Source organism: Arabidopsis thaliana, chromosome 5 (genome assembly GCF_000001735.4).
Source record: "Arabidopsis thaliana chromosome 5, partial sequence".
In the NCBI taxonomy this organism is placed as follows: domain Eukaryota; kingdom Viridiplantae; phylum Streptophyta; class Magnoliopsida; order Brassicales; family Brassicaceae; genus Arabidopsis; species Arabidopsis thaliana.
In genome coordinates this window covers 21,365,150-21,387,987 of record NC_003076.8, presented here as the reverse complement: position 1 = coordinate 21,387,987, position 22,838 = coordinate 21,365,150, and the positions used below count along the sequence as shown (strand labels likewise).

Here is a 22,838-nt window from a genome sequence, read left to right as displayed (position 1 = left end):
GAACGATCTGGATTCTTGAAGTTCATGAGTCAAGAAGAAGTAGAGAGCGACGTAACTATGTGTGTAGATATACTATCTAATTGGTATCCAATATTAATTATGATTCCATTCAACCAATTACCAATCCCTCGCAACATATCGATTAGTATACTACTAGCTTGAGACAAAATGTAGAATATATTCAGCATAGGAGACAACAAGAAGCAAATGAAACTATTTGTGAAAACAAAACTAATTATTACTACTAAATGATTAAGAGTAAAAGTTAATAAAGCGTATTAAGATTAATTTTGTCATACAAAATTGATTTATTTGGCAAGAGAAATGTATATTACAACGATGACAAAAAATTACATATTACAACAGTATCTAAGAAAAAATTACATATTTCTATCAAAACTATAAGTGTTAAATAACTGAACATTAATTGAAATAACACTAGAACAATCACATAATCACACAATTTGGTTCGTCTACCACTCTACAATTTCCGTATGGTTGATGATAGTAAGAATTTGCATAGGCAGGATTGAATTGGTACGCGTAGTTCATCGGAACAGGATATGCAATAGATTCAGCTGGTTTCTCAGGTTCAGGCTTTTTAACAGGTGGTTTAACATCATCGACTGAAACGATCTCTGTGTTACATAGCTTCCTTAGCTTCATCACGACAGCTGGTACATCAACTTCTCCAACTATTGTCATTTTCCCACTTTTGTCCATTGTTATCGAAGTAACTCCTATTAAGAAAATCAAATTATTAATACAAGTTTATTTTCCCAATAGTATCATATTATACATTTCTAATGTAAATTTTATAAAAGATACCTGAAAATCGAGAAACGGTGACAAGCGCTTTCTTCCTGGTTCTCTCCTCGTGAATACTCAATTGCAACACAGCGTTCTGTCATTACAAATCAGAAATCAGTTTGGCTTATTGCATAGTTTCAATGTAAAAAAAGTGATAGTTATATATATAGTTAGAACTTGTGGAATAGTATATGTGTATATAACGATTAATTAACGCATACTCTAAGGAAGATAAAATGTATTGTACCTTTGCGGTCATGGCTCGAGAAACTACTCCAGAAATTTTTGATTTTTTTTTTTTTTTTTAAGAGAGAATGAGTAGAGATAGATTGAGATATCGAAGCTTCTTGATGACATATTGCAAGTCTTATGATATCTGTTTATATAGAAATTGCGTAGGAATTTGCGAGTATGATGACCCCAAAAAGTTGTTGTAAAGACTAAAGAGTAAAGTAGTCAAAAAAAATTAATTTTTTTTTAGTATTTTACTATTTTTGGTTGTAACGAAACTACGAAAGCATTACGGATCACTCAGAATGCCGCGTGTACGACCCTGTCCATATGTTGACCCTATTGGCACTTTGGGCACGTAAGAAATTCTCAGGAAAGTTCTATACAGTGTGTTCTTGGAAAAGTTGAATCATTTCAGAACTAATAGATAAACTCGAAATAAAACCGAGATTGTCACAATTGTTCTTTTATTTTATTTTAAAGTTGTTGTGAATAGTGAGAGAGGAAAGATAAGTTTGTTTCAATGTTATCGTTGTTGTCTCTAGGTATCGTAACAATATAATGCCTACTCAGAGCCACACGAAAATAATTCGAAGCTGCCCAAAAAACAGTTGAAAGCCCGAGATCATCAAAGAAGTCAAGAGGAAAGTAACAAGTAGCAAAATCATTAAGAACAACAACAACAAAAAGGTAACAAGTTGTAACGTGTTTGTGATCTATGGGTTTTGTGTTTGTGATGGCAACGAATATTTGTGTACATGTTTGTTTCTTAAGGTCAAATTTTTGTTACCGGGAATATTTGAAATTTTTTGAAACGATACAAAGAAGATTAGCATAATGCTGACACACGTATTTGTTCAAATTTTAAGAAAATAATAATTAGGTAACAATGTATGTGATCCTTTATTGTAATTTCTAGCTAGTCTCTCCATTTCGCTATATTTATCTGTGAGTAAAGAGTATAATAAACAAGAGAAGCATTATTGGCAGAGATGAGCTATTTAGTATATTCATTTTTTCGAATTTTAGATTAAAAGCTGACTCTCCTACTACGTCAAATTGTCTATTTTTGATTAACGCGTTAGTGTATAAATTATACTATAATTAGAAGTGTTAATCTCATTAAATATATAAAAATGTACTAAATACCTTCATTTTCTAATATACTCACACGTTTCTTTGGTTTGTCTGATACAGTATCATTTGAAGATACTTTAACTTTTATATCCAGTATAATTGATCAACTTAACATTCATGATCCTAGCAATTCATTTATGCAGCTTTTTTTCATGGCGAGCCATTCTATATGCATCATACTTGTATTACACATTTCTTACCCACAATTCTTTGGTTGCGCAACGAAAACAAAATTCGCAGACAAAAAAAACATAATTCTTAATTTGTAATTTTAAAATACTAATAGATTAACACAAATTTTAATTTGTATTTTAAACGATTACTTTAATAACACATGATTTAAACTAAAATTTTAGAAGTCATGACTTAAAAGTAACACAAGAGTTTTGTTAGATTTCAAAATCAACTCAATGCATGAATCCAATTTTTTTTTTTTTAATCTGTAAATGTGCGATTTATATTTGAAAAATGGTAAGAAGACTCGGATAATACTGCTATTTCATAGTCAAGAAAGGAAATGTCCTCGAAAGCCTCAGTTTACATGTGGATCCCTCCAAGTAGGAATTTTATTGATTAGTATTTGTTTTGCTAAAGGAGACTTTCAGATCTTGACTCTCTACATCACATCTTTACTAATATCTCATTCTCTAATTGTTTCAAAATTATTTTAGTTTTGGACAATTGAATGTATTACGTGAACGATCTTGGTACTTGATATTCATAAATAAGTTGAGAGCGACTTAACTATGTGTGTGTGTGTGTGATATTTTTGTATCCATTTGATTAGTATATAAGCAAAAGACAAAGTATAGAGAATAATATTCTGTATAGGAAAAAGATCAACTATTACTAAATGATTAAAAGTTAAAGTTAACAAAACGTATAAAGATCAAATTTATCATACAGTAACATAAATTTTTCTGAATAAGCTCATATGAGAAATGTATATTACAGTAGCTAAAAAATTACACTCTTCCATCAAAACTAACTTAACACATTATTTGAAATAAGTTATCACATAATCACACAATTTGATTCGTCCGTTACAAATCTAGAGTTCCCATATGGTTGATAGTAAGAATTTGCATAGGCAGGATTGTATTGGTAAGGGTTGTTCATCTGAACCGGCCAGGCAACAATTTCAGCCGGTTTAGCTGGAGCTGGAGCTGGTTTAGGTGGAGCCGGTTTCTCTGGTTCAGGCTTTTTCTCAGGTGGTTTAACAACTTCAACCGAAACAAGCTCTGTGTTACATAGCTTCCTTAGCTTCATCACGATAACCGGTACATCAACTTCACCAACTACTGTCATTTTCCCGGTTTTGTCATCCATTGTTATCGAAGTAACACCTATTTAGACAAAAGAAAAAAACATGAATATAAGTTCATTTTCCAAACAATATATCATGTTATAAATTTCGAAAAATGTAACTAATAAAGTTACCTGGACATCGAGAAACGGTGACAAACGCTTTCTTCCTGATTCTTTCCTCGTGAATGCTCAATTGCAACACAGCTTTCTGTTATTTCAAAACAGAGATCAGTATGGTTAATTACATATTTTCAACCTGATTAACATAACTATATATAGTCAAATAGTATTTATATACAAACGATTATTCAACGCATAATTATTTTAAGAGATATCATAGGAAAAAGAAGGCGTACCATTGGAGGCATGGCTCGAGATCAACTATAGAAAAGCTTCAGAAATTTCCAATATTCTTAAGAGAAAGAGAGAGAAGAGAGATGATCTAAGATATGAAATGATGACAATAGCAAGTCTACTGAAATCGGTTTAAATAGAAATTGCCAAGGAATTTGCAAGTATTATTATATATGACCCACAAGGCCACAAGGGAAAGTTTTTGTATTTTTTAAATAAAAATAGTATTGCAATAACGACCACAAAGAGGTTAAAGTAGTCATTCAGAATGACTCATTCTCTACCAATTTTATATTTATTTTTATGATTTGGTTGAAAATTAATTTGAGTCTAACGAACACAAAAGGAAGTGTAGTTTTCAGAATTCCGCGTGTACGACCCGGACAACGTTGATTTGTGGTTGGACCTTATTGACTTCTTCGGTCATAAGAACTTCTCAAGCAAGTTCTCTAGGTAAAAGTTGAATCATATCAAAACCAAAGCTGAAATCGAAATCAAACCGAGATTAAAGTCACAATGTTTCATTCATAAATTTTGTTTTTAAAGATGTACTTTATTTACCTCTTACGTAGTTTCTTCTTTTTAAATAAAGTAAAATATAATTGTGGAGCAGTCTACTTAGATTACTGTTATATATTACTATAAGATCACTAGATATCTAATTTTATTTTTTATGAAACAAAATCATTTGAATTAGACGTATATAACCTAGTGATTTGTGTTAAATATGGTCAATTAATGCGTCGTCATCTAAATTTAAATGCATGTTATTAACAAGAAAACAAAAAAGGAATTAAAACAAGAAATGGGCCTGGGAGTGGCAACCTTGGTCTAGTCATGTTGAGTGTGTATAATGGACTGGACTGAAAGAGTTAAAACAATCACAATAGAACAAAACCAAAGACTACGACGAAGCTGATGAGTGATGACTATCGTGAACCAAACTGATCCGACCAAAATATTGTTTTCAAGAGGTGACGCAAGCGTTGGGATCTTCATTGTAACATCCGTTGAAATTATGGTAATAAGGTGGACATGGAGGGACATAATGATAAATGACATCTGGTGGCTTCGTTTCAGGCTTCTTCGGATCATCAGGCTTCTTCTTCTCTGGTTCTTTAACCGGTCCAACCGATATAAACTCGGTATGACATATCTTCTTCAATTTCTTCACAATCATATAGGCATCAATCTCTCCCGTCACCGTTAGTTTACCATCTTTCACCTCCACCGAGTTAACTCCTTCAATACCAAAAGAAAAAATAATCCTTCAATACAAAAAAAAATCAAAATGTACTTAATTATGATTTAATCAATTGATTAAGAGAATTTAGAGGCTTATGAGTAAAAAAAATATATATTAGCAATTGATGAGTGTTGTTTATACCTGAGAGACAACATACAGTTGACATAGCTTTTTGTTTGGTTTTTTCACAATGAACATCTAATTTCAGTACAACTACCTGTCATGAAAATATTAATTATGGTAAAGAGCTAATTAGGGTAGAATTATGACATTTGATATATAAGCAATAAAAAAATATTCGGAAAAATTATTACAAGCTTCCAATTAAGAAACATAGATTAGGAAAATATATATAAAGAATCGAACCTGCATGTTTTTCTTCAATTAGTGTTTGGAAAATATGAAAAAGTCTTAGATTACTAATGAGCTTTGAAAGTGTCCCTCCTTTCCTTAGTCCTTTATATAAGCAGCTGCAAGTTGCAGGGCATGAAAAAGACAAGGATATACTAATTCACACCAATTTTCCTATAACGTTGAAAATGGAAAAAAATCAAGTATATGTCTCAAGTGTTACTTGGTGTAACTTATTGCTTCTCCATGCATACACAATAATTATTAAACTTTTAAAAATAATTTAAAGTTAAAATAACACGTTTTCTTCGTCCTTTAAACATTAAAGCGGTAATTTTTTTTTTTTTTTTTTTGGCAAGAATCGGTAATTGTTGGCTAAACTTAAAATTTATATGTCGAATGCTGTTCAAATGGCTACGGAATAAAATGAAACTCTTTAAACAATATTGCATTATATTTTGATAGCTGCTTGAGGCTTATTTATTCTTTTTAAAACTGGAAATAAAAGATGTGTATTTCTGTTTGTGGAGATGCTATTCAAATCAAAAGTTGGACCACGAAAGCGAGATTCAAGTTGAATAAACTAAGATGGACAAACCAACAAATTTGCAGCGACTAAATCGCACTAAGTCTCCAAATGTAGGATTAATTGTGAACCAAGAATTACGTTTTCAACTCCCTCGTTTCCAGGCAAATTACCAAGCTGGTTTTGTTGTCGGGGTGTAACCTTGAAAAGGATCTGGTCGGATTCTTTTGAGACATAATTCATACCAGATGCAACGTAGCATTTGTAGTTTAGTTTGTGTACAAGTTTGAGTATCGAGTATCAATTTGAGAGAACAACTTATCTAGTCGATCCAATAAAAATTTCTCTAGCTTAAATCCAATGTAAGAGTCTTCCGTCTGACAAATCCAGTCGAGTTTCGCTTCCAAGTAAACTTAATTTCTTTGGAGCTCCGTACAAAATTTTAAATCATATGAACAAAAATTTCCATAGAAATTTGAGGATTAAGAACTTTTATAAATGACTTATTAAATCAATCTAGAGTGATTGAGTGAAAACTATGTGTGTTAGATTTTGCCGATGGATTTAACTCTAGCTGATTACCCTTCTTTTTCTCTATTTCCATTGTGGAGCGTACTTACACTATCGCACAACGAGGAAGATGGTATCAAATCGACAAATACTTTTGTCCACTGAGAGCCTGGTAAACTAGAAAACCACCATACTACATGACCTCGTATAACTTAGCTTTACATGTTGACATATCTAGATTAGCTTTACAACAATTAACCGCTAGGTTTTACTGATCTTCTACTATTGTATGTACCTGTTGTCTCTTATTCTTCTCAAAACTCTTGATAACCTTTTTGTGAAACTCAACCTTTTAAGATATGTTTAACATTTTACCCCCAAAAAGAAAGGGTGCAAATCTTTTTTTAATTTGACCGTATTGAACAAACACAATGGATGACCCAATCACCAGTTGAATTTTAAAAAAGGAAACGAAAATATTTAATAAACACCACAAAAATATTACAAATAAGGAAAGTAGAAGATGCGATAATATATCACTAGGGTATGATAGCTCATGCATGAAGCTCGAAAAGATTGCTATCTTAAACTGTTTTTTAATATTTGTTCTTAAGAGATACTTAACAACTTGGACCAAAGATATGTTCAGTTACATGATGATACAACCATCCGAGTTTTCGCCTCGAACTCTCGAAGGACGAGCGTGAGGTATGGACGGACGAGAGTGAGTTCTAGGCCTGGATTCACGCCTTGCAAGTGGAGCGCGGTTTGGCTCGGGTTCTCTGCTCGGTTCACGCCTTGTAACCCGAGAGCGGTTTTGCTCTGGTTCTCTATTGGGTTCACGCCTTGTAACCGGATTGCGGTTTTGCTCTGGTTCCCTAATGGGCTCAGCTGCGATTATGGCAACATGTTTACATATTTTCTTCAGTTTCTTCGTCATTTCATAGTTATCAAATTCTCCAGTCACCGTAAGTTTCCCTTCTTCCATCACGTTTAGTGAAGTAACCCCTTACAAGAAAAAATGGTACGAATGGCTTTAAAAGTTCAGCCTAAATGAAACTACTTATATGTAATATTAAATCAGGTATAACCAAAATAATTGGTTTCTTTGGGTTTTGTATAACATTGAGATGTGTTAGTACCTGAAAATCCACATACAATTTTCATAGCTTTCTTTTTCTTTCTTTCATCGACTTCCAGTTTGAATACAACGTTAGTGTTTTGCTGCATTTTCAGAAAATGAAAAAGTTTGTAGCTAGAGTGAAGAGAGATGATGTAAAGGAACGTGAATGTTTTATGGTTGCCTGCCCCAAATATACTGTCATGTGTATTTATATACATCCGATTTTTTATTATCTTTAGCTCGCGAATATAAAAACGATTCAGGCAACCCGAATAAAGAGTAGAAAGTACTCACAATTTCGTTGAAGCTAGAAAATAATATAGTATGTTTGATGTAATTATTTCAAGATTCAAGACTTATAAATACTATTAGAGTCTTTATAATAGATTTATATATTTTTTGTCTTTGTCAAATATCCAAATATTGTCAAGCCGAAAAGTATAGAAGAAAAAAGCCGACAGTTTCGTAGAAAGCTATAGGAAATGATATAATCGTTGAGCCGGGAATGGTTGAGGAACCACAAACTAAAAAGGTCCATAAATTCGTCGTAATTTCCATGCAAAAACTGAGTACTACTAACATAAGCGATATTGTCAATCTTGTATGCATGGGCCAACTTGCGGAATCGCCTTTTAACGCAAAAAAAAAAATTGAAATTATTTTTTTAGCTTCATTATCTTTTAAGGTTTTTTATCATTGTGTACTAAAACAATATAATTTAGGATGAAAAATATCAAGATTGACACACACACACGAAACAAAAAAAAAAAAAAGCAGAATGGCGATATAGGTAAATAAACACCACACAACAAACAAGTTTTTAAATCATAGAAATGAGATATGAAATATCACAGGATGATACACTCATCCGAGTTTTTGCCTGGAGTTTTTTTCTGAGGAGGGTAAGGTCGCCCCCTAATCACTTTTGGTTCAGGTTTCTTAACCGGATTGCGATTTTGAGCCGGTTGTCCCTCCGGTCCAACCGCGGTTATGTCAACATAATCACATATCTTCTTCAGTTTCTTCGTCATTATAAACTTATCAAATTGTCCAGTCACTTTTAGTTTACCTCTTTCCTTCACGTCTATCACAGTAACTCCTAACAACAAGAACATTATTGATTAATTATTTTTAGCCTTAATAAGAAAAAATAAATTATTATGACTTCTTGCCATTATCGGTTTATTTGGTTAAAGTTAAACGTAGGAATTGAATTGTGTTGATGTACCTGGAAACTCACATACAACTTTCATAGCTTTCTCTTTGGTTCTTACGTCAAAACTTCCCCACTCGAATACAACCGTCTCCTGTAAACATGATTTAAATATATTTGAAGCTTTATACGTAGGTGTAAGTGTAAACAAAATCATTATTACTATGATGATATATAATTATGTTAATTTTAGCTTAATTTTACTGTTTTGTTTAAATTTATTCTAAAAACTTATACAAAATTCAAAATATACACGAACCTGCATCTTGTGGAAAAGTTTCGAGATTGGAGAGAGATGATATAAAGGAATGAATTTGGAACCTCGTTGCTTGCTCATAGACTTTGTTTCCAGGTCTACATATATACTCTTTAGCTAGCGAATATAGAAAACATTAAGTCAAGCCGCCGAAGCAAGAAAATGAAATAGATAATGTAGTATGATTAAATTATGCGGCATAGAAACAGTTTTGAGTCTTTCTATATAATAGATTGTTAGAATGTGGCTGCGCTTCTTTAGTTTAATACTATAGTAGCTTCAACTAACACAGTTTTAAACCATATATATGCGATATCTTTTGTCTTTAATTATCACGTCAATATAAGAGCGACTAAGTCAAGCCTATAAGGATTTAATAATGAACCTCACATCTTCGTCGAAGGTAGGAAATAAGATAATCTAATTTTGTGTAACTGAAATATTTAAACTGCTTGAGTTGTTTCGCATAATAAATAGTTAGAATGGATTCAAACGGAAATTCAAGGATTGCCAAGAAACTTAAACAAGGAAAGATCGATTATAATATGTATATATATATATATATATATATATATCCAATCGTATTTATGAAAGTATTTTAGGAAAAACTTGTGTTGCTCTAGTTTCACGTTGATGGCTATACTGTATATAGTTATATACCCGTACAATAAGCTTGCCTGTTTTATTTTAGAATTTTAGTCAATACAAGTTGTAAATGTCATGAGCTTGGGACAGCTTAAATTTATAATGATTTGCATTAAGAAAAAAAAAAACTCAAATGTTTAATAAATCTTAAAGAAACACAACGATATCACTCGACTAAACACAATTGGAGGAGCAAATTGTTAACCAAAAACAATACTTTGCCAATTAATATGTAATAAACACCACAATACCTTTTTTTCTAGTCCATGGAGGTCAAACCGATCACCACCTCAGATTGGCTCTTTTAGAAGAAATCTAATAGACTAGACTAGAAAAAAATATGCTGGACCTTTATTCTTGACAAGTCTCTTTTTCTTTGTCAAAAATTTCAGAGCTTAGTTTTGACATTCCTCCCTTTCTTTGCAACCGAGCATGCTTACTTTCCTGGTTTTTTAGAACTTTGGCCTTGCTTGGATCCACTCGCTGTGTTTGATTGAGAGGATGTATAGGAATTCCCCGTACTGTTTGATTGGAATTGAGACAGATTCTCCGAACTTCTTGATCGTGAGTGAGAGGAATTCCTAGAACTGTTTGGTGTTGTGGAGTAAGAAGAATACGCCACACTGCTTGATGATGTGGTTTGAGATAGATCCATCGCACTGCTTGACCGTGAGAAGCTAGAGCGATTCCGCGTACTGCTTGATCCAAACTCTGTTGACAATAATTGGTTAACACAAATATTTAAGGTTAACAAAAAAATGCCAATATAGTGAGGTCCACAACAAACAATAATAAAAACTTTATTTTAAAAGTTATCCCATAAAAATAAATCTGATAAACTGAAACAAGTTTGTTGATACCCAAGTTTTGTGATGTACCATTGTTAGATGTTGGCCCATTTGAGCTACGGGCATACGGATTATTATTTTTCTCCTTATATGCATGAAATTTTCCATCTAGACCTTGTATTATAAGCGGATCGATGCGCTGAGCATGCTGATTTTCACGTTTGCCTCTGAACTCCTGCTTGACCTGAGGTTGTTGGTTACCAAACATATTTCCAAACCATCCTGCGTCTTGATTTTGCTTCTTCACTTCAGCTTGTTTCTTCTTCTCACCAAGGTTCAGTGCAGCAAAGCCTCCTTTTGGTTGCGGCTGGAAGACCTTATTCGCATTTTGTTTATACAATCCTTGCGCATGTGCACCTCCATAGATTGGCAGCAGATTTTCTTGCTTAAAACCTTGTTGTTGGTTAAAAGGTCCATGCGCTTCCTCTAAGAGCCAATCGTCGTAAAATGCCGGCTGCTTTGCTTGGTTAATACCTTGTCGTTTTTTAAGATGTTCACCGTAGGCGTCTTCGTATATATTTTTCTTTTTACTAAGTTGCTCCGGTTGCAACTTCGAGCCACCGGCCTCGGATTGCTTTTTTGGCTCTTCTTCTACATCTTGTCCATGCCATTTTATCTTAACATGTTTATCTACATCCTTTAGTTGCGTCTTCATGACCTCTTTATTAATTTCTCCTCCCTTAACCTTTAGATAAAAATCATTCTCGATCTCTACCGAAGTAACTACTAACAACAACAACAACAACAACAAACATGGGTTTATTTAGTGCTTTAATTTTTGAATTTTTAATTTCTATATAGAAATTGAATATATCCTACGTACCGTCATAGATTTATTTTGTTTAAATAAAATAGCTATAGATTTTTTGCTCAAAAAAACAAACAAACATATCTATAGATTTTTGTTGATGTACCTGGAAACTCCCAGATAACTTCCATAGCTTTCGGTATGATACGTTCATCAAGAACTCTAAACTCGAAGACAACTATCTCCTGCAAATTAGCAGTTCATGGAATAAGTAATAATTTTATTTTTACATATGTATGTGTTTATATTTCTACAGAATTCCTAGGGTAGATATTGAAATTTTAATTCCTTCAAAATAATTTGAAAATTGCAAAAAAAAATCTAACCTGCGTTGCTGGAGTCTTAAAGTAGTTGAAGACTGTAGCCAAACCTGGAATCTGTTTTTTCTCCGATTTTTTCATTGGATTGATTAAGTCAACAGACTCATCTATATGTTGCTGTAAAATCTCTCTCATTTCAATGTGATCAAATTTTCCCCTCACCTTTAGTATACCTTTTTCCTTGATGTCTACGAAAGTAACTACAACAACAAATATTATTGCTTTTTAATATTTCAAGCTTAAATATAGTATTTATTTGGTTTCATTAATAAAATCAATAGATTTGTTTTGGTGTACCTGGAAACATCCAGACAATTTTCATAGTGTTCCTTCTAATGTTTTCATCAGAAACATCCAACTTGAATTCAGCTGTTTTTTCCTGCAATTTAACAGTTCATAGTTTACGTAAATATGTAAATACAATTACTTTCTTGTATGTTTCTGCAGAAATCTTACCGTTAAAACCAATGAAATTTTATTTGCTCAAAACTAATCTGAAAATTGAGAAAAACTAACCTGTGTTTTCAGATTGTAATGAGGATTAGACATTGGAGAGTGAAGAGTTAAGAGAGATAACGTAAATGAATGTGACAGGAACCTCGCAGCTTGCAAAATAACCCTCTGCTTCCCTCTATATGTATACGATATTTTGTTTGCAACTAGTGAATATAGTAATGATTAGGTTCAGCCACTGGAACTATAATAGGAAATAATCAATTTATGTACATCAAGACCAACGAACAATTTGAGTCTTTCTATATAATAGATGGTAGAATTAATAAAAACAAGTTGAGTCTAGATTAGTCTTTCTATATGATATATGGTTAGAGAGTGTGGCCTGGTCTCTGACATTAGTGGCTTCAACTAACACCGTGTTATATATAAAAATTAAATATGCGATATATTTTGTCTTGAGAGTGGCCTGGTCTCGATAATACGAAAGAACCTCACTTTGTCTTGCAATATGGCTAGGAAATAAAATATGCAATTTGTTATAATAAAATTCAGAGAATTAAAAAAATCGAGATGTTTTGTACATTGGATAGTTGAAGGGAAATTTTAAGGGAGGTGCAAAAGGGTTTGATTCCCGATTAAGTTTACCTTTTGAACTGTTTTATCGCAATATGTATGTCAATTTAATGGTTTCATTCTATTACAAGAAGTTTTTTTCAGAAGTTGCAATTGTTGATAAAGATTTAGAGATATATCCATGCATTGATAAGTCACAATGGATTTACTAATGCATAAATCCTCATGAGGTAAGTATCACTAATCCAACAGTCTTAATCAACAGCAAAAAGATCGAAGTAGACGTTGGGAACCACCTCCAACGGGCTGGGTAAAATGCAACTTTGATAGCGGTTTTGTTCAAGGAAGAATGATTACTATATCTCGAAAAATGATTATAATGATGCAATCTGAAGGTTAAGAAAAAGGAAATAACTCAATGTCTCAATCTACTCACAATTTGGATGATCAAGTCGAACTTAAGGTTAAGAAAAACAATAATACTCAAATATGAAATATGTAGTAAACACCACAACAGATAAGGACACAAACTTTTATTTTACAAGATGAGATGAAATTCTCGTCCAGAACAAACGATAGTCCAAGGAGCTCAACTGTCCTATAGGAAAATCCCATCCGATGAACATTCGACACACGATTCAGTACTTTCGACTTAGACAAGAGAATCTATTAGATAATTTAATAGAATCATCGGTCTTTCCTCGCGTTGTAGGTTAAGTTCCCTTTCGTGTTGAATGTTGGTTTCTTGAGGATCCACCCGCTTTTGAGGTTTGATAGGATATCGTCTGACTGCTTGATTTTGTGTATTGAGAGGGATTCAACGTATTGGTTAAGCCCGTAAGCCATGATGAGTCGGTCCACGAACTTTGTGTCTGTGTTTGTGACGTTTCGCCTTCTGCATTAGATGGTTTAACACAAATCTTTAAGGTTAATAGAAACAAAAGAATATGCCAATGTGTGATAAAGCCCCACAACAAATAATGAGACAAACTTTATCTTAGAAGATGAGAGATGACATTTCTAGTCCATGGAGCTCAAACCAATCACCACCTCAAATTCTTCCATTTAAAACATACTTCAAACTAGAAAAGGCATGTTTACACAAGCACATGAGTTCAGTGTTGTACCTTTTCTCGATGTTCGTTGAGGTTTTGGGATTTCACTGACGATTTTTTCCTTCTGAGGTTGTTGCTTTTTCTTACCAAAGAATCCAAAGAATCCTCCTTCTTGTTCATTCTGCTTGACTTCAGGTGGTTGCTTCTTCTTATCAGGGGCCTGTGCATCATTATGATTCTGCTGCTTGACTTCAGGTTGTGCCTTCTTCCTTCCAAGGATCTCTGCATTATGTTGCCCCAACATAAACTTATTCGCGTTTGCTTTAGGCAATAAGTCACGAACTTGCGCAGCAATAGCATTGAAAATTGGCTGCTTATATGTTGGAAACTCATTTCCTTGGTTAAATTTTTTTCCACGCCCAGCAGCATACACAGGGGAAGCTGGACGCACAGGTGGAGGCGGAGGCACACGCACACGCGCAGGCACACGGAAAGAGGATAGCGCGTTTTTCATATTAAAATTTGTCCCATTTGAGCTTCCAATATTAGGTGTTTGTACATCTAGTCCCTCCTTGATGATAACGGTAACGGATTCATCTATGTCCTTTAGTTTCGCCGACATTGCGATTTTATTAAATTCTCCTCCCTTCACCTCTAGTTTATCAACTCCCTTGACCTCTACCGAAGTAACTCCTAACAACAAACATCGTACAATGCAAAATGATGTAAACTGAATATATCTTACAATCATTGATTTATTTGGTTTAATATAAACATAGGTTTGTGTTGGTGTATACGTACCTGAAAACTCCCATATAACTTCCATAGCATCCTGTATGATGTGTTCATTAAGAACTTCAAACTTGAATATAAGTATCTCCTGTAAAATAGCAATTCATGGTATAAGTAATAATTTTAATGTATATCTACATAATGCATAATGCATATGCATAGTGTAAAAAAAAATTAATTGCTAAAAATGGTGCACAAAAACAAAATTGCTTAAAAATAATCTGAAAATTAGAAAAAACGAACCTGCATTTTTGGAGTGGTGACATAATTGTAGACTGTGTTTAAACCCGGCATGTAACTTTTCCCTGGTTTTCCCGTTCGGTTGATTATATCAACAGATTTATCTATCTCATAGAGTTTGCCCCCCATTTGAATCTTTTGAAATTTTCCCTTCACCTTTAGTATACCTTTTTCCTTGATATCTACGAAAGTAACTCCTAATAAAAAACAAATATTATTACTTCATTTTTATAGCCAAAATAGATTAACTTACTTATTGATTTATTTGGTTTCACTAACATAAAGATAGATTTGTGTTGGTGTACCTGAATACATCCAGACAATTTTCATAGCTTCCCGTTTGATGTTTTCATCAGAAACATCCATCTTGAATTGAACTGTCTCCTCCTGAAAATTAGCAGTTCATTTTACAAGCAATAACTATATTAGACAATCATATAAATATTTGTTCTGAAAATTGCAAAAAACGAACCTGCATTTTGGAAATGTTAAAAAGATTGGAGAGTGATTAGAGATAAACGCAAAGGAATATGATTGCAACCTCACAGCTTGCACAACAATAACCCTTTGCTTCCCCGTATATTTATACTATATTTTGTTTGTAACTAGTAACTAGTAACTAGCTACACAAGAAAAATAAAATAAATATAAAACTAGTGAGTATAGTAATGATTAGGTCCAAATATTTGGAAATAAAAGGAAATAGTCAATTTTGTACATCAAGAGTTCAAGACCAATACAAACAATTTAAGTCTTTCTATATAATAGATAGTAGAATCAAACCATGTTGAGTCTCTTACTTTAGTCTTTCTAAATAATAGATGATTATGCAATATTAGAAGGTGGCATGGTCTCTTACTTTAGCGGCTTCAACTAACAGCGTGTTATGCAATATTTGTTGTCGTTATCTCCACAACATAAGAAAAATTAAACTCAAGATGTAAAGGCTATACGAAAGAACATCACAATTTCTTAGAAGGTAGGAAATGAAATACCCAATTCGTCACAATTAAAGTTTGTTATAAAAATTAAAGCATAGATGCTTTTTTGTATAATGTGGATTAGTTGATAAGAGAATTGAAAAACTTTCAAATCCATTACTTAAAAACGCTGCGTTTTGGATTTACGGGTTAAATTTGGCACAAAGGAAGTGGGTTCGTGGATTTCAGTGGCTCAAAACAAACATATTCTCAAAAATAAGATCTAAACATTTCAACTTCGGAATTAAAGACACAGATCAATGGAGATTCCTGATGAGGTTATCGAAAACGTACTTACGCCGCTATGGGAGGATATCATGGTATGGAAGTTTCAAGACACGGTACTCCATGTGGCTAAGGTTGACGTTATTGTCAACACTCAACCAAAATATGGGGTTTGATACGCAAAAAATTGATGTCTACGGAGTTAATTCCACAACTCTGAAATTCGGAAAACTGGAAAATAAATTATGAAGACCTCTTCATATATTGGCTTTCCACTAGGATTTGATCTGTAGAACCATCAAATACAATCGTAGCAAAGTTTCAAAAAAGATGCACTTAATGTAATACAGGTAAAAAAAATTACATTCATTCAAAAAAAATTTTAAGGGAGGTGGAAAAGAATTCCCAAGAAAATTAAAACATCAGAAAATAAAATGGAGTCATATATATTTTTGCTCAAATACTTGTGTTGCTCAGATTCTCATCGATATAGATCGTATAAACTAAAGCCCAATTTCTTTGTTCGCGTATAGTTGATGATAAGGCTAACAGATTCATCTATGCGCTTTAGCTTTGTCGACATTGCGACTTTATTAAATTCTCCTCCCTTCACCTCTAGTTGATGATCTCTCTTCAACTCTACCGAAGTAATTCCTAACAACCAAAAAACAATAGTGCTTTGTTTTAAAGACTAAATAGATTAAAATTAAGTAAAAAGAACCAGCCATAGTTTGATTCATTTGGTTTAATATAACCATAGGTTTGTGTTGGTGTGTACCTGAAAACTCCCAGATAACTTCCATAACATCACGTTTGATTTTTTCATCAAGAACGTTAAACTTGAATACAACTATCTCCTGCAAAATAGCAATTCATGGTACAAGTAATAATTTTATTAAATCCAAATATGAACCATTTAATGCTTAATTGCTTAAAAATAATTTGATAATTTGAAAAACCGAACCTGTATTTTTGGAGTGGTTAGATAATTGTAGACTGTAGTATAACCCGGAATGCGATATTGCCCCCGGTTTCCATTTGGGTTGATTATGTCAACAGATTTATCTTTCTCATGTAGTTTGCTCCCCATGTCAATCTTATCAAATTTTCCCTTCACCTTTAATATACCTTTTTCCTTGATGTCTACCAAAGTAACTCCTAACAACAACAAATATTATTGCTTAAATACATCATGATAGATTAAATTTCTGATTGATTTATTTGGTTTGGTTAATATTACAACCATAGGTTTGTGTTGGTGTACCTGAAAACATCCAGACAATTTTCATAGCTTCCCGTTTGATGCTTTCATCAGAAACATCCATCTTGAATTCAACTGTCTCCTCCTGGAAATTAGAAGTTCATTGTATAAGTGATAACTATATTAGAATTCCTACAGTAGATAATAATAACCATTGAAAATTAATGACTTGAAACTAAACAGAAAACTGAAAAAAAAAAAAAAAAAAAACGAACCTGCATTTTTGGAATGTTAAAAAGACTGGAGATGAAGGAATATGATTGTAACTTCGCAGGTTGCACAGTAGTAACCCTTTGCTTCCCCGTTTATTTATGCAATGTTTTGTTTGTAACTAGTGCTCAATATAGTAATGATTAATTAGGTCCAATCATAAGAACTATAAAACAAAATAGTCATTTTTATACATCAAGACCAATACAAAAAGTTTTGAGTCTCTTTGTATAACAAGAGAGGTAGAAAGTGAAACAAATGAATCAAGTTAAGTCTTTCTAAATGAATATTATCAAAAAAAAAGTTTTCAAAATAATGAAATATTTAATGGAAGGTGGCATGGTCTCTTACTTTAGTGGTGCGCTTCAACTAATACCGTGTCATAGTAAAATATACGATATTTTGTTTTTCGTTAACTCTATAATATAATTAAGAACAACTACTAAACTCAAGCGTAAAGAATATACGGAATAACCTTACAATATCTTCGAAGCTAGGAAATATAATATCTTCTTATAATCTAATGCATCATAATTACATTCACGAAAAATTAAAACATAAAGATGTTTTGTATAAAGGAATAGGTGCAAAAGGAAATCCAAGAGGTCTGAATATTTATATTTTCGATTAATTAGTTTTCCTAAATCTTTAAGAATTTCTTGTTATCACATGTATTGCTTAACAAGTTATTTTTTTCCACACAATTTCATCGTTTTTGATTATTCAGATATTCGTCAATGCAACAGTTACAATTCTATCACAAGGAGAACTTTTACAAGCATTAGCTGTTGATGAAAATCTAGATATACATGTTTTGGTGAATCACAAACTCACAATTATTCTCTATGGTTCTCCATGAATTTGTTAACAATAACCGGTGATGAATATCAAGAAAATATATAAGTTTTTTTTTTTTGGCCAAAAAAAATATATATACAAGTTATGATGATCCAAATGTAACAGAAAGGTTAGAAGCTCTAACTAATCTTCTAAACTTTTTTGACAAAAAAAATACTAATCCTTTTTTTCTTATTTAAGAAAACCGACAGAATTACATATAGGCTTAATGAACTTTATTGCATGTGGCAAAAAAAAAAACATCTATTAAAAAGAATCACTTGTGATATTATAATATGATGATGAGTTCAGTTTGGTTACATGATTAACCATATACTATAAACGAATTAGATGGAATAAGTGTGGTTATTTTGGAACGAAATCGAATAATAACATAATCTATCAAACGTTGACTAACTTTTCTGACACTTTGCCTGAATGCATACTTCACATTTGTCGGAAAATAATCTGAAAATTATTAAAAACGAAAGAACCTGTATTTTTTGGAGTGGTAAGATAATTGTAATCTGCATTTAAACTCGAAATGTAATTTTTCCCCGGTTTTCCCATTGTGTTGATTATGACAACATATTTATCTAGCTCATTTCAATATTTTCAAATTTTCCGCTATCCTATTAGTATACTTTTTTCCTTCATGTCTACGAAAGAGTACATCCTAACAAGAATGCTTCAATTCAAACTCAAATAACTTATTCATTTATTTAATTTTATCAATTCTACAACCATAGATTTGTGTTGGTGTACCTGCAACTAAGGAACTCATATGTCCCTCCAAATGGAAATCCTGGTTTTGTAACATCCATCTTGAGTGTCGCGCAAGAAATGATCTCTCTTTCTCTCATCAGGAGTTTTAAGAAAATAAATTTGTATGGTTTTTCCTTTCTTTTTATAGTTGATGAAACTAAATTGCTTCAGGAACTTGATCTTTCAATTACTAATTACGACACCAAAGATGAGTTCGATGGACTGTCTTTCATTGACATTCGATGGGTGAACATGTCTCAAAATATGGTAAACCCGTTTTCGATGAAAAACAGTTCATCAAACTCATTCTTGGTGCCGTAATGTAGTGATTAGAAAGTAAAGTTTTTGCAACAACTTAGTTTCACCAACTAAAAATGAGAAAGAAAAAACCATAAAAACTGAAGAAGATCACATAAATAGAGAATTTTGACAACAATTGAATTATTGTCCATACTCTATAGCTCATACACGACAATAATTTTAAAAATCTCTAGACAGATTGATTTCATGTTTCCCTTTTTGGTTTTGGTAAGATATAGTCTAAAAATAATATAATAATTCATCTATCTTGATAAAATATTTTTAATATTTTATGAATAAATATAAAAGTTATAGTAGTATATTTGCCCAAAAAAAAAGAGTTATAGTAGTATATGTGTATTAAAAAAACAATTAGGGGTAGACATGTGTATTGTAATAAAGGATAAGCTACTATTTATAACAAATGAATTTAGGTAAAGAAGAGTTTAGTGGAGCATGATATTATTTCATATTTCGTAAGTTATTAACTCATACGTTATTGATTCATAAGTTATTAGGATTTAAATAGGATTTAAGTGGAGCTGACTTTCAAATTGCTTACTCAATTAGTGAAAGACAACGTTTGATGATTTTTAATTGGCCTTAATACATTATTTTTAACTGAAATTTCTTATATTAATTTGTGCTTTAATGAGAGGATTCAACTGTTTAAACGTAACATTTACTCTAGATTTTTTACTTGCATTTAACTTGTAGTAATTAATGTTTATAAAAATTACATAAAGGCATAATTTTATATTTAAACCCTACCATTTTCCATCCAAGAAATGGTTTTCATTATGATAATTTATTTTCTTGTAAAATAGTATGATTTTTTTTTATTTGTTACTTTAAATTATGAAAAACAAATCAAATAAATTGTAGGAAAAATTTGTGAAGTAGATGTATCAATTAGGTGATAATATAAGAAGCCACTAAATTTACGTCTTGAGTTTAGTTCTACTTCACGTATAAATTTAGTAGCTTCTAAACAAAAAATAGTGGCTTCAAATGATACCGTGTTATATAGTAAGTATAAAATGTATATGATATTTACTAATTTTGCACTTTGGAATTATGTTCAAACTAATTAGTCTTTGTATATACTTATAATTCACATATTCGAACGGTTCATGCCAAATATTAGAGAATTCGACCACATATTAATCAACTTGCTTTTTATTATTCATTGCAACAATGGAAGCGATAGATCAATCCTCATTTAACGAAATACATTTTATAATAAAAACACCATTATTCTTAAGGATCAGCTGGTTAGACTCAAAGTTGATAGATGACAAATCCGTGTTTACTCATCAGAGTCCCAAATATCATGTTCTTCCTTTTGTCTGATGCTTCACGATGTAGAGAGTGATCTCCATGCTCCAGAACTCACTAATACACGTTCATAGAAATCGGAAAAAGGTATTCTTAAACGCTATTTTTTAGATCACGGAGATTGTTTGTGAAAAGACGTTTTACAAACTAGCCAAAGGGAAATTATGTATTCCTTAAACGTTTTGATAATTGACAAATATTCATTATTCTAATGTGTGACTTTTGACAAATTTCAGAACTATTCAAATTAAATTTACTAAGTTTTAAAAGTTTTTCAATCTAGCCATTTTGTACATTCATATCTCATTCAATTTAACTTCGATTTTCAATTGTAAATAGGATATCTTATAATGTTCATTACAACAAATTAATTGACTCCTTTATCCAGTCATTCCAGTGACCGATTTCAACGATAAAGTCCACAGGAAATTGCTCGAAAGCACTTTTTCCAAATTGGTGTTTTATGCACATAAAGACGCATGTTCGCATAAGCAGCCACAGACGCAGGAACAGAAGGAGGCGCAGGGGCAGGTTTAGGCGTAGGGGCAGGCGCACGAACAGGTACAGGAGCAGGGACACGTGAAGTTTTTCTCGCATTGTTGATCTTAATATTTGTCACATCAACTTGTCCATCTGGTCCAGACTTGATGATAACGCTAACAGATTCATCTATTTCCTTTAGCTTCGTCGACATTGCGATTTTATTAAATTCTCCTCCCTTCACCTCTAGTTGATTATCTCTCTTCACCTCTACTGAAGTAATTCCTAACAACCAAAAAAACAATAGTGCTTTGTTTTAAAGACTAAATAGATGAAAAATTATGTATAACAGAATAACCAGCCATAATTAATAATACTATAGGTTTGTTTTGGTGTACCTGAAAACTCCCAAATAACTTCCATAGCATCAAGTTTCATTTTTTCATCAAGAACTTTAAACTTGAATACAACTACCTCCTGCAAAATAGCAGGTCATGATACAAGTAATAATTTTATTAAAATATACTATGAACCATTTGAAATTTAATTGCTCAAAAATAAGGGAATCTGAAAAATTTGTTCTAAACGATTAAACGAACCTGTATATTTGGAGTGGTAAAATAACTGTAGACTGAAGTTAAACTCGGAATGCGATATTGCCCCGTTTTTCCCATTTGGTTGATAATGTCAACAGAGTTATCTAGCTCATGAAGTTTGCTCCCCATTTGAATCTTATCATATTTTCCCTTCACCTTTAATATACCTTTTTCCTTGATGTCTACGAAAGTAACTCCTAACAACAACAAATATTATTGCTTTCAAGCTTAGATAGATTACTTATTGATTTATTTGGTTTCATTAATACTACAACCATAGATTTGTGTTGGTGTACCTGGCATCCAGACAATTTTCATAACTTCCCGTTTGATGTTTTCATCAGAAACATCCATCTTGAATTCAACTGTCTCCACCTGCATATTAACAGTTCATTGTATAATAATCAAAAACTATTTTAGAACCATTGAATTTTAGTTGCTTAAAAGTTAAAACTAATCTTAGAAACTGAAAAAAAAAAAAAAACGAACCTGCATATTTGGAATGTTTAAAAGATTGGACAGTGAAGTTATATGATTGTAACCACACAGATTGCACACTAGTAACCCTTTGCTTCCCCGTTTATTTATACAATGTTTTGTTTGTAACTAGTGCTCAATATAGTAATGATTAATTAGGTCCAACCATAAGAACTATAGTCAATTTTATACATCAAGACCAATACAAACAGTTTTGAGTCTCTTTGTATAATAAGAAAGGTAGAAAGTGAAACAAGTTAAGTCTTTTTTTTTTTTTTTTTTTTTTTTTTTCAAGTTAAGTCTTTCTAAATGAATATTATCAAAAAAAGGTTTTTCTAAATAATAGAATGGAAGTTGGCATGGTCTCTTACTTTAGTGGCTTCAACTAATACCGTGTTATAGTCAAATATACGATATTTTGTTTTTCGTTAATTCTGTAGTATAATTTAGAACAACTAGTACACTCAAGACGTAAAGAATATACGAAAGAGCCTTACAATTTCTTCGAAGCTAGGAAATACAATATCCTATGCATAAAACATATTGTATAAAGGAAAACATTTATGG

At 32.1% G+C, this 22,838-nt stretch overlaps 9 protein-coding genes across 15 annotated transcripts; all 9 read right to left on the bottom strand.

Annotated features, from left to right (window-relative positions):
- Nucleotides 1–273: 273 nt before the first annotated feature.
- AT5G52760 (Copper transport protein family) lies at nucleotides 274–1,261 on the bottom strand. 2 transcript variants are annotated; one of them, NM_124654.5, is made up of 3 exons: nucleotides 1,058–1,261; nucleotides 829–904; nucleotides 274–740 (listed from the first exon to the last, which is right to left on the bottom strand). In NM_124654.5, exons 1-3 carry the CDS (start codon nucleotides 1,067–1,069, stop codon nucleotides 448–450), a joined length of 381 nt encoding a protein of 126 aa, NP_200088.1. In that variant the 5' UTR covers nucleotides 1,070–1,261; the 3' UTR covers nucleotides 274–447. The 2 variants fall into 2 exon arrangements, with proteins under 2 accessions (NP_200088.1, NP_001331435.1); NM_001345008.1 differs by having other exon boundaries at nucleotides 829–1,261.
- Nucleotides 1,262–2,972: 1,711 nt separating this feature from the next.
- On the bottom strand, nucleotides 2,973–4,009 carry AT5G52750 (Heavy metal transport/detoxification superfamily protein). Of its 2 annotated transcripts, NM_124653.4 has the most exons (3): nucleotides 3,843–3,971; nucleotides 3,619–3,694; nucleotides 2,973–3,524 (listed from the first exon to the last, which is right to left on the bottom strand). In NM_124653.4, the coding sequence occupies exons 1-3, from the start codon at nucleotides 3,852–3,854 to the stop codon at nucleotides 3,193–3,195; spliced, it is 420 nt and encodes a 139-aa protein (NP_200087.1). In that variant the 5' UTR covers nucleotides 3,855–3,971; the 3' UTR covers nucleotides 2,973–3,192. The 2 variants fall into 2 exon arrangements, with proteins under 2 accessions (NP_200087.1, NP_001332150.1); NM_001345007.1 differs by having other exon boundaries at nucleotides 3,036–3,524; nucleotides 3,619–4,009.
- Nucleotides 4,010–4,555: 546 nt separating this feature from the next.
- On the bottom strand, nucleotides 4,556–5,506 carry AT5G52740 (Copper transport protein family). 2 transcript variants are annotated; one of them, NM_001345006.1, is made up of 3 exons: nucleotides 5,453–5,506; nucleotides 5,228–5,303; nucleotides 4,556–5,108 (listed from the first exon to the last, which is right to left on the bottom strand). In NM_001345006.1, the coding sequence occupies exons 2-3, from the start codon at nucleotides 5,239–5,241 to the stop codon at nucleotides 4,808–4,810; spliced, it is 315 nt and encodes a 104-aa protein (NP_001330819.1). In that variant the 5' UTR covers nucleotides 5,242–5,303; nucleotides 5,453–5,506; the 3' UTR covers nucleotides 4,556–4,807. The 2 variants fall into 2 exon arrangements, with proteins under 2 accessions (NP_001330819.1, NP_200086.1); NM_124652.2 differs by having other exon boundaries at nucleotides 4,556–5,082.
- A 1,412-nt stretch (nucleotides 5,507–6,918) lies between these two features.
- On the bottom strand, nucleotides 6,919–7,824 carry AT5G52730 (Copper transport protein family). The gene is made up of 2 exons (NM_124651.2): nucleotides 7,616–7,824; nucleotides 6,919–7,481 (listed from the first exon to the last, which is right to left on the bottom strand). The coding sequence occupies exons 1-2, from the start codon at nucleotides 7,812–7,814 to the stop codon at nucleotides 7,123–7,125; spliced, it is 558 nt and encodes a 185-aa protein (NP_200085.1). The 5' UTR covers nucleotides 7,815–7,824; the 3' UTR covers nucleotides 6,919–7,122.
- A 419-nt stretch (nucleotides 7,825–8,243) lies between these two features.
- Nucleotides 8,244–9,286, bottom strand: AT5G52720 (Copper transport protein family). Of its 2 annotated transcripts, none has more exons than NM_001345005.1 (3): nucleotides 9,069–9,286; nucleotides 8,825–8,903; nucleotides 8,244–8,695 (listed from the first exon to the last, which is right to left on the bottom strand). In NM_001345005.1, the coding sequence occupies exons 1-3, from the start codon at nucleotides 9,144–9,146 to the stop codon at nucleotides 8,445–8,447; spliced, it is 408 nt and encodes a 135-aa protein (NP_001330493.1). In that variant the 5' UTR covers nucleotides 9,147–9,286; the 3' UTR covers nucleotides 8,244–8,444. The 2 variants fall into 2 exon arrangements, with proteins under 2 accessions (NP_001330493.1, NP_200084.2); NM_124650.3 differs by having other exon boundaries at nucleotides 9,069–9,142.
- Nucleotides 9,287–9,815: 529 nt separating this feature from the next.
- Nucleotides 9,816–12,284, bottom strand: AT5G52710 (Copper transport protein family; the record flags this gene model as incomplete). Of its 2 annotated transcripts, none has more annotated exons than NM_001345004.1 (6): nucleotides 9,816–10,421; nucleotides 10,589–11,281; nucleotides 11,473–11,551; nucleotides 11,693–11,886; nucleotides 11,984–12,065; nucleotides 12,203–12,284. In NM_001345004.1, the coding sequence occupies 6 exons, from the start codon at nucleotides 12,233–12,235 to the stop codon at nucleotides 10,147–10,149; spliced, it is 1,356 nt and encodes a 451-aa protein (NP_001331978.1). In that variant the 3' UTR covers nucleotides 9,816–10,146. The 2 variants fall into 2 exon arrangements, with proteins under 2 accessions (NP_001331978.1, NP_200083.2); NM_124649.3 differs by having other exon boundaries at nucleotides 10,673–11,281; nucleotides 12,203–12,235.
- A 1,508-nt stretch (nucleotides 12,285–13,792) lies between these two features.
- AT5G52700 (Copper transport protein family) lies at nucleotides 13,793–15,168 on the bottom strand (the record flags this gene model as incomplete). The annotated part of the gene is made up of 3 exons (NM_124648.1): nucleotides 13,793–14,650; nucleotides 14,806–14,999; nucleotides 15,108–15,168. 3 exons carry the CDS (start codon nucleotides 15,166–15,168, stop codon nucleotides 13,793–13,795), a joined length of 1,113 nt encoding a protein of 370 aa, NP_200082.1.
- A 1,227-nt stretch (nucleotides 15,169–16,395) lies between these two features.
- On the bottom strand, nucleotides 16,396–17,489 carry AT5G52690 (Copper transport protein family; the record flags this gene model as incomplete). The annotated part of the gene is made up of 5 exons (NM_124647.2): nucleotides 16,396–16,661; nucleotides 16,786–16,864; nucleotides 16,972–17,165; nucleotides 17,272–17,353; nucleotides 17,484–17,489. 5 exons carry the CDS (start codon nucleotides 17,487–17,489, stop codon nucleotides 16,489–16,491), a joined length of 534 nt encoding a protein of 177 aa, NP_200081.1. The 3' UTR covers nucleotides 16,396–16,488.
- A 3,545-nt stretch (nucleotides 17,490–21,034) lies between these two features.
- Nucleotides 21,035–22,337, bottom strand: AT5G52680 (Copper transport protein family; the record flags this gene model as incomplete). Of its 2 annotated transcripts, NM_001345003.1 has the most annotated exons (5): nucleotides 21,035–21,483; nucleotides 21,597–21,675; nucleotides 21,798–21,991; nucleotides 22,091–22,169; nucleotides 22,284–22,337. In NM_001345003.1, 5 exons carry the CDS (start codon nucleotides 22,287–22,289, stop codon nucleotides 21,125–21,127), a joined length of 717 nt encoding a protein of 238 aa, NP_001318790.1. In that variant the 3' UTR covers nucleotides 21,035–21,124. The 2 variants fall into 2 exon arrangements, with proteins under 2 accessions (NP_001318790.1, NP_200080.1); NM_124646.2 differs by lacking the exon at nucleotides 22,284–22,337 and having other exon boundaries at nucleotides 21,066–21,483; nucleotides 22,091–22,175.
- Nucleotides 22,338–22,838: the final 501 nt, after the last annotated feature.

Bases quoted from the DNA above. Each gene is read 5' to 3' on its own strand.
- AT5G52760 (NM_124654.5), bottom strand. The intron at 741-828 runs GTATCTTTTATA...TTTTCTTAATAG, and splicing joins CACCGTTTCTCGATTTTCAG to GAGTTACTTCGATAACAATG.
- AT5G52750 (NM_124653.4), bottom strand. The intron at 3,525-3,618 runs GTAACTTTATTA...TTGTCTAAATAG, and splicing joins CACCGTTTCTCGATGTCCAG to GTGTTACTTCGATAACAATG.
- AT5G52740 (NM_124652.2), bottom strand. The intron at 5,083-5,227 runs GTATAAACAACA...TTGGTATTGAAG, and splicing joins AACTGTATGTTGTCTCTCAG to GAGTTAACTCGGTGGAGGTG.
- AT5G52730 (NM_124651.2), bottom strand. From the start codon at position 7,814: ATGTATATAAATACACATGACAGTATATTTGGGGCAGGCAACCATAAA. The intron at 7,482-7,615 runs GTACTAACACAT...TTTTCTTGTAAG, and splicing joins AATTGTATGTGGATTTTCAG to GGGTTACTTCACTAAACGTG.
- AT5G52720 (NM_001345005.1), bottom strand. From the start codon at position 9,146: ATGAGCAAGCAACGAGGTTCCAAATTCATTCCTTTATATCATCTCTCT. The intron at 8,904-9,068 runs GTTCGTGTATAT...TCATGTTTACAG, and splicing joins AACTTTTCCACAAGATGCAG to GAGACGGTTGTATTCGAGTG. The intron at 8,696-8,824 runs GTACATCAACAC...TCTTGTTGTTAG, and splicing joins AGTTGTATGTGAGTTTCCAG to GAGTTACTGTGATAGACGTG.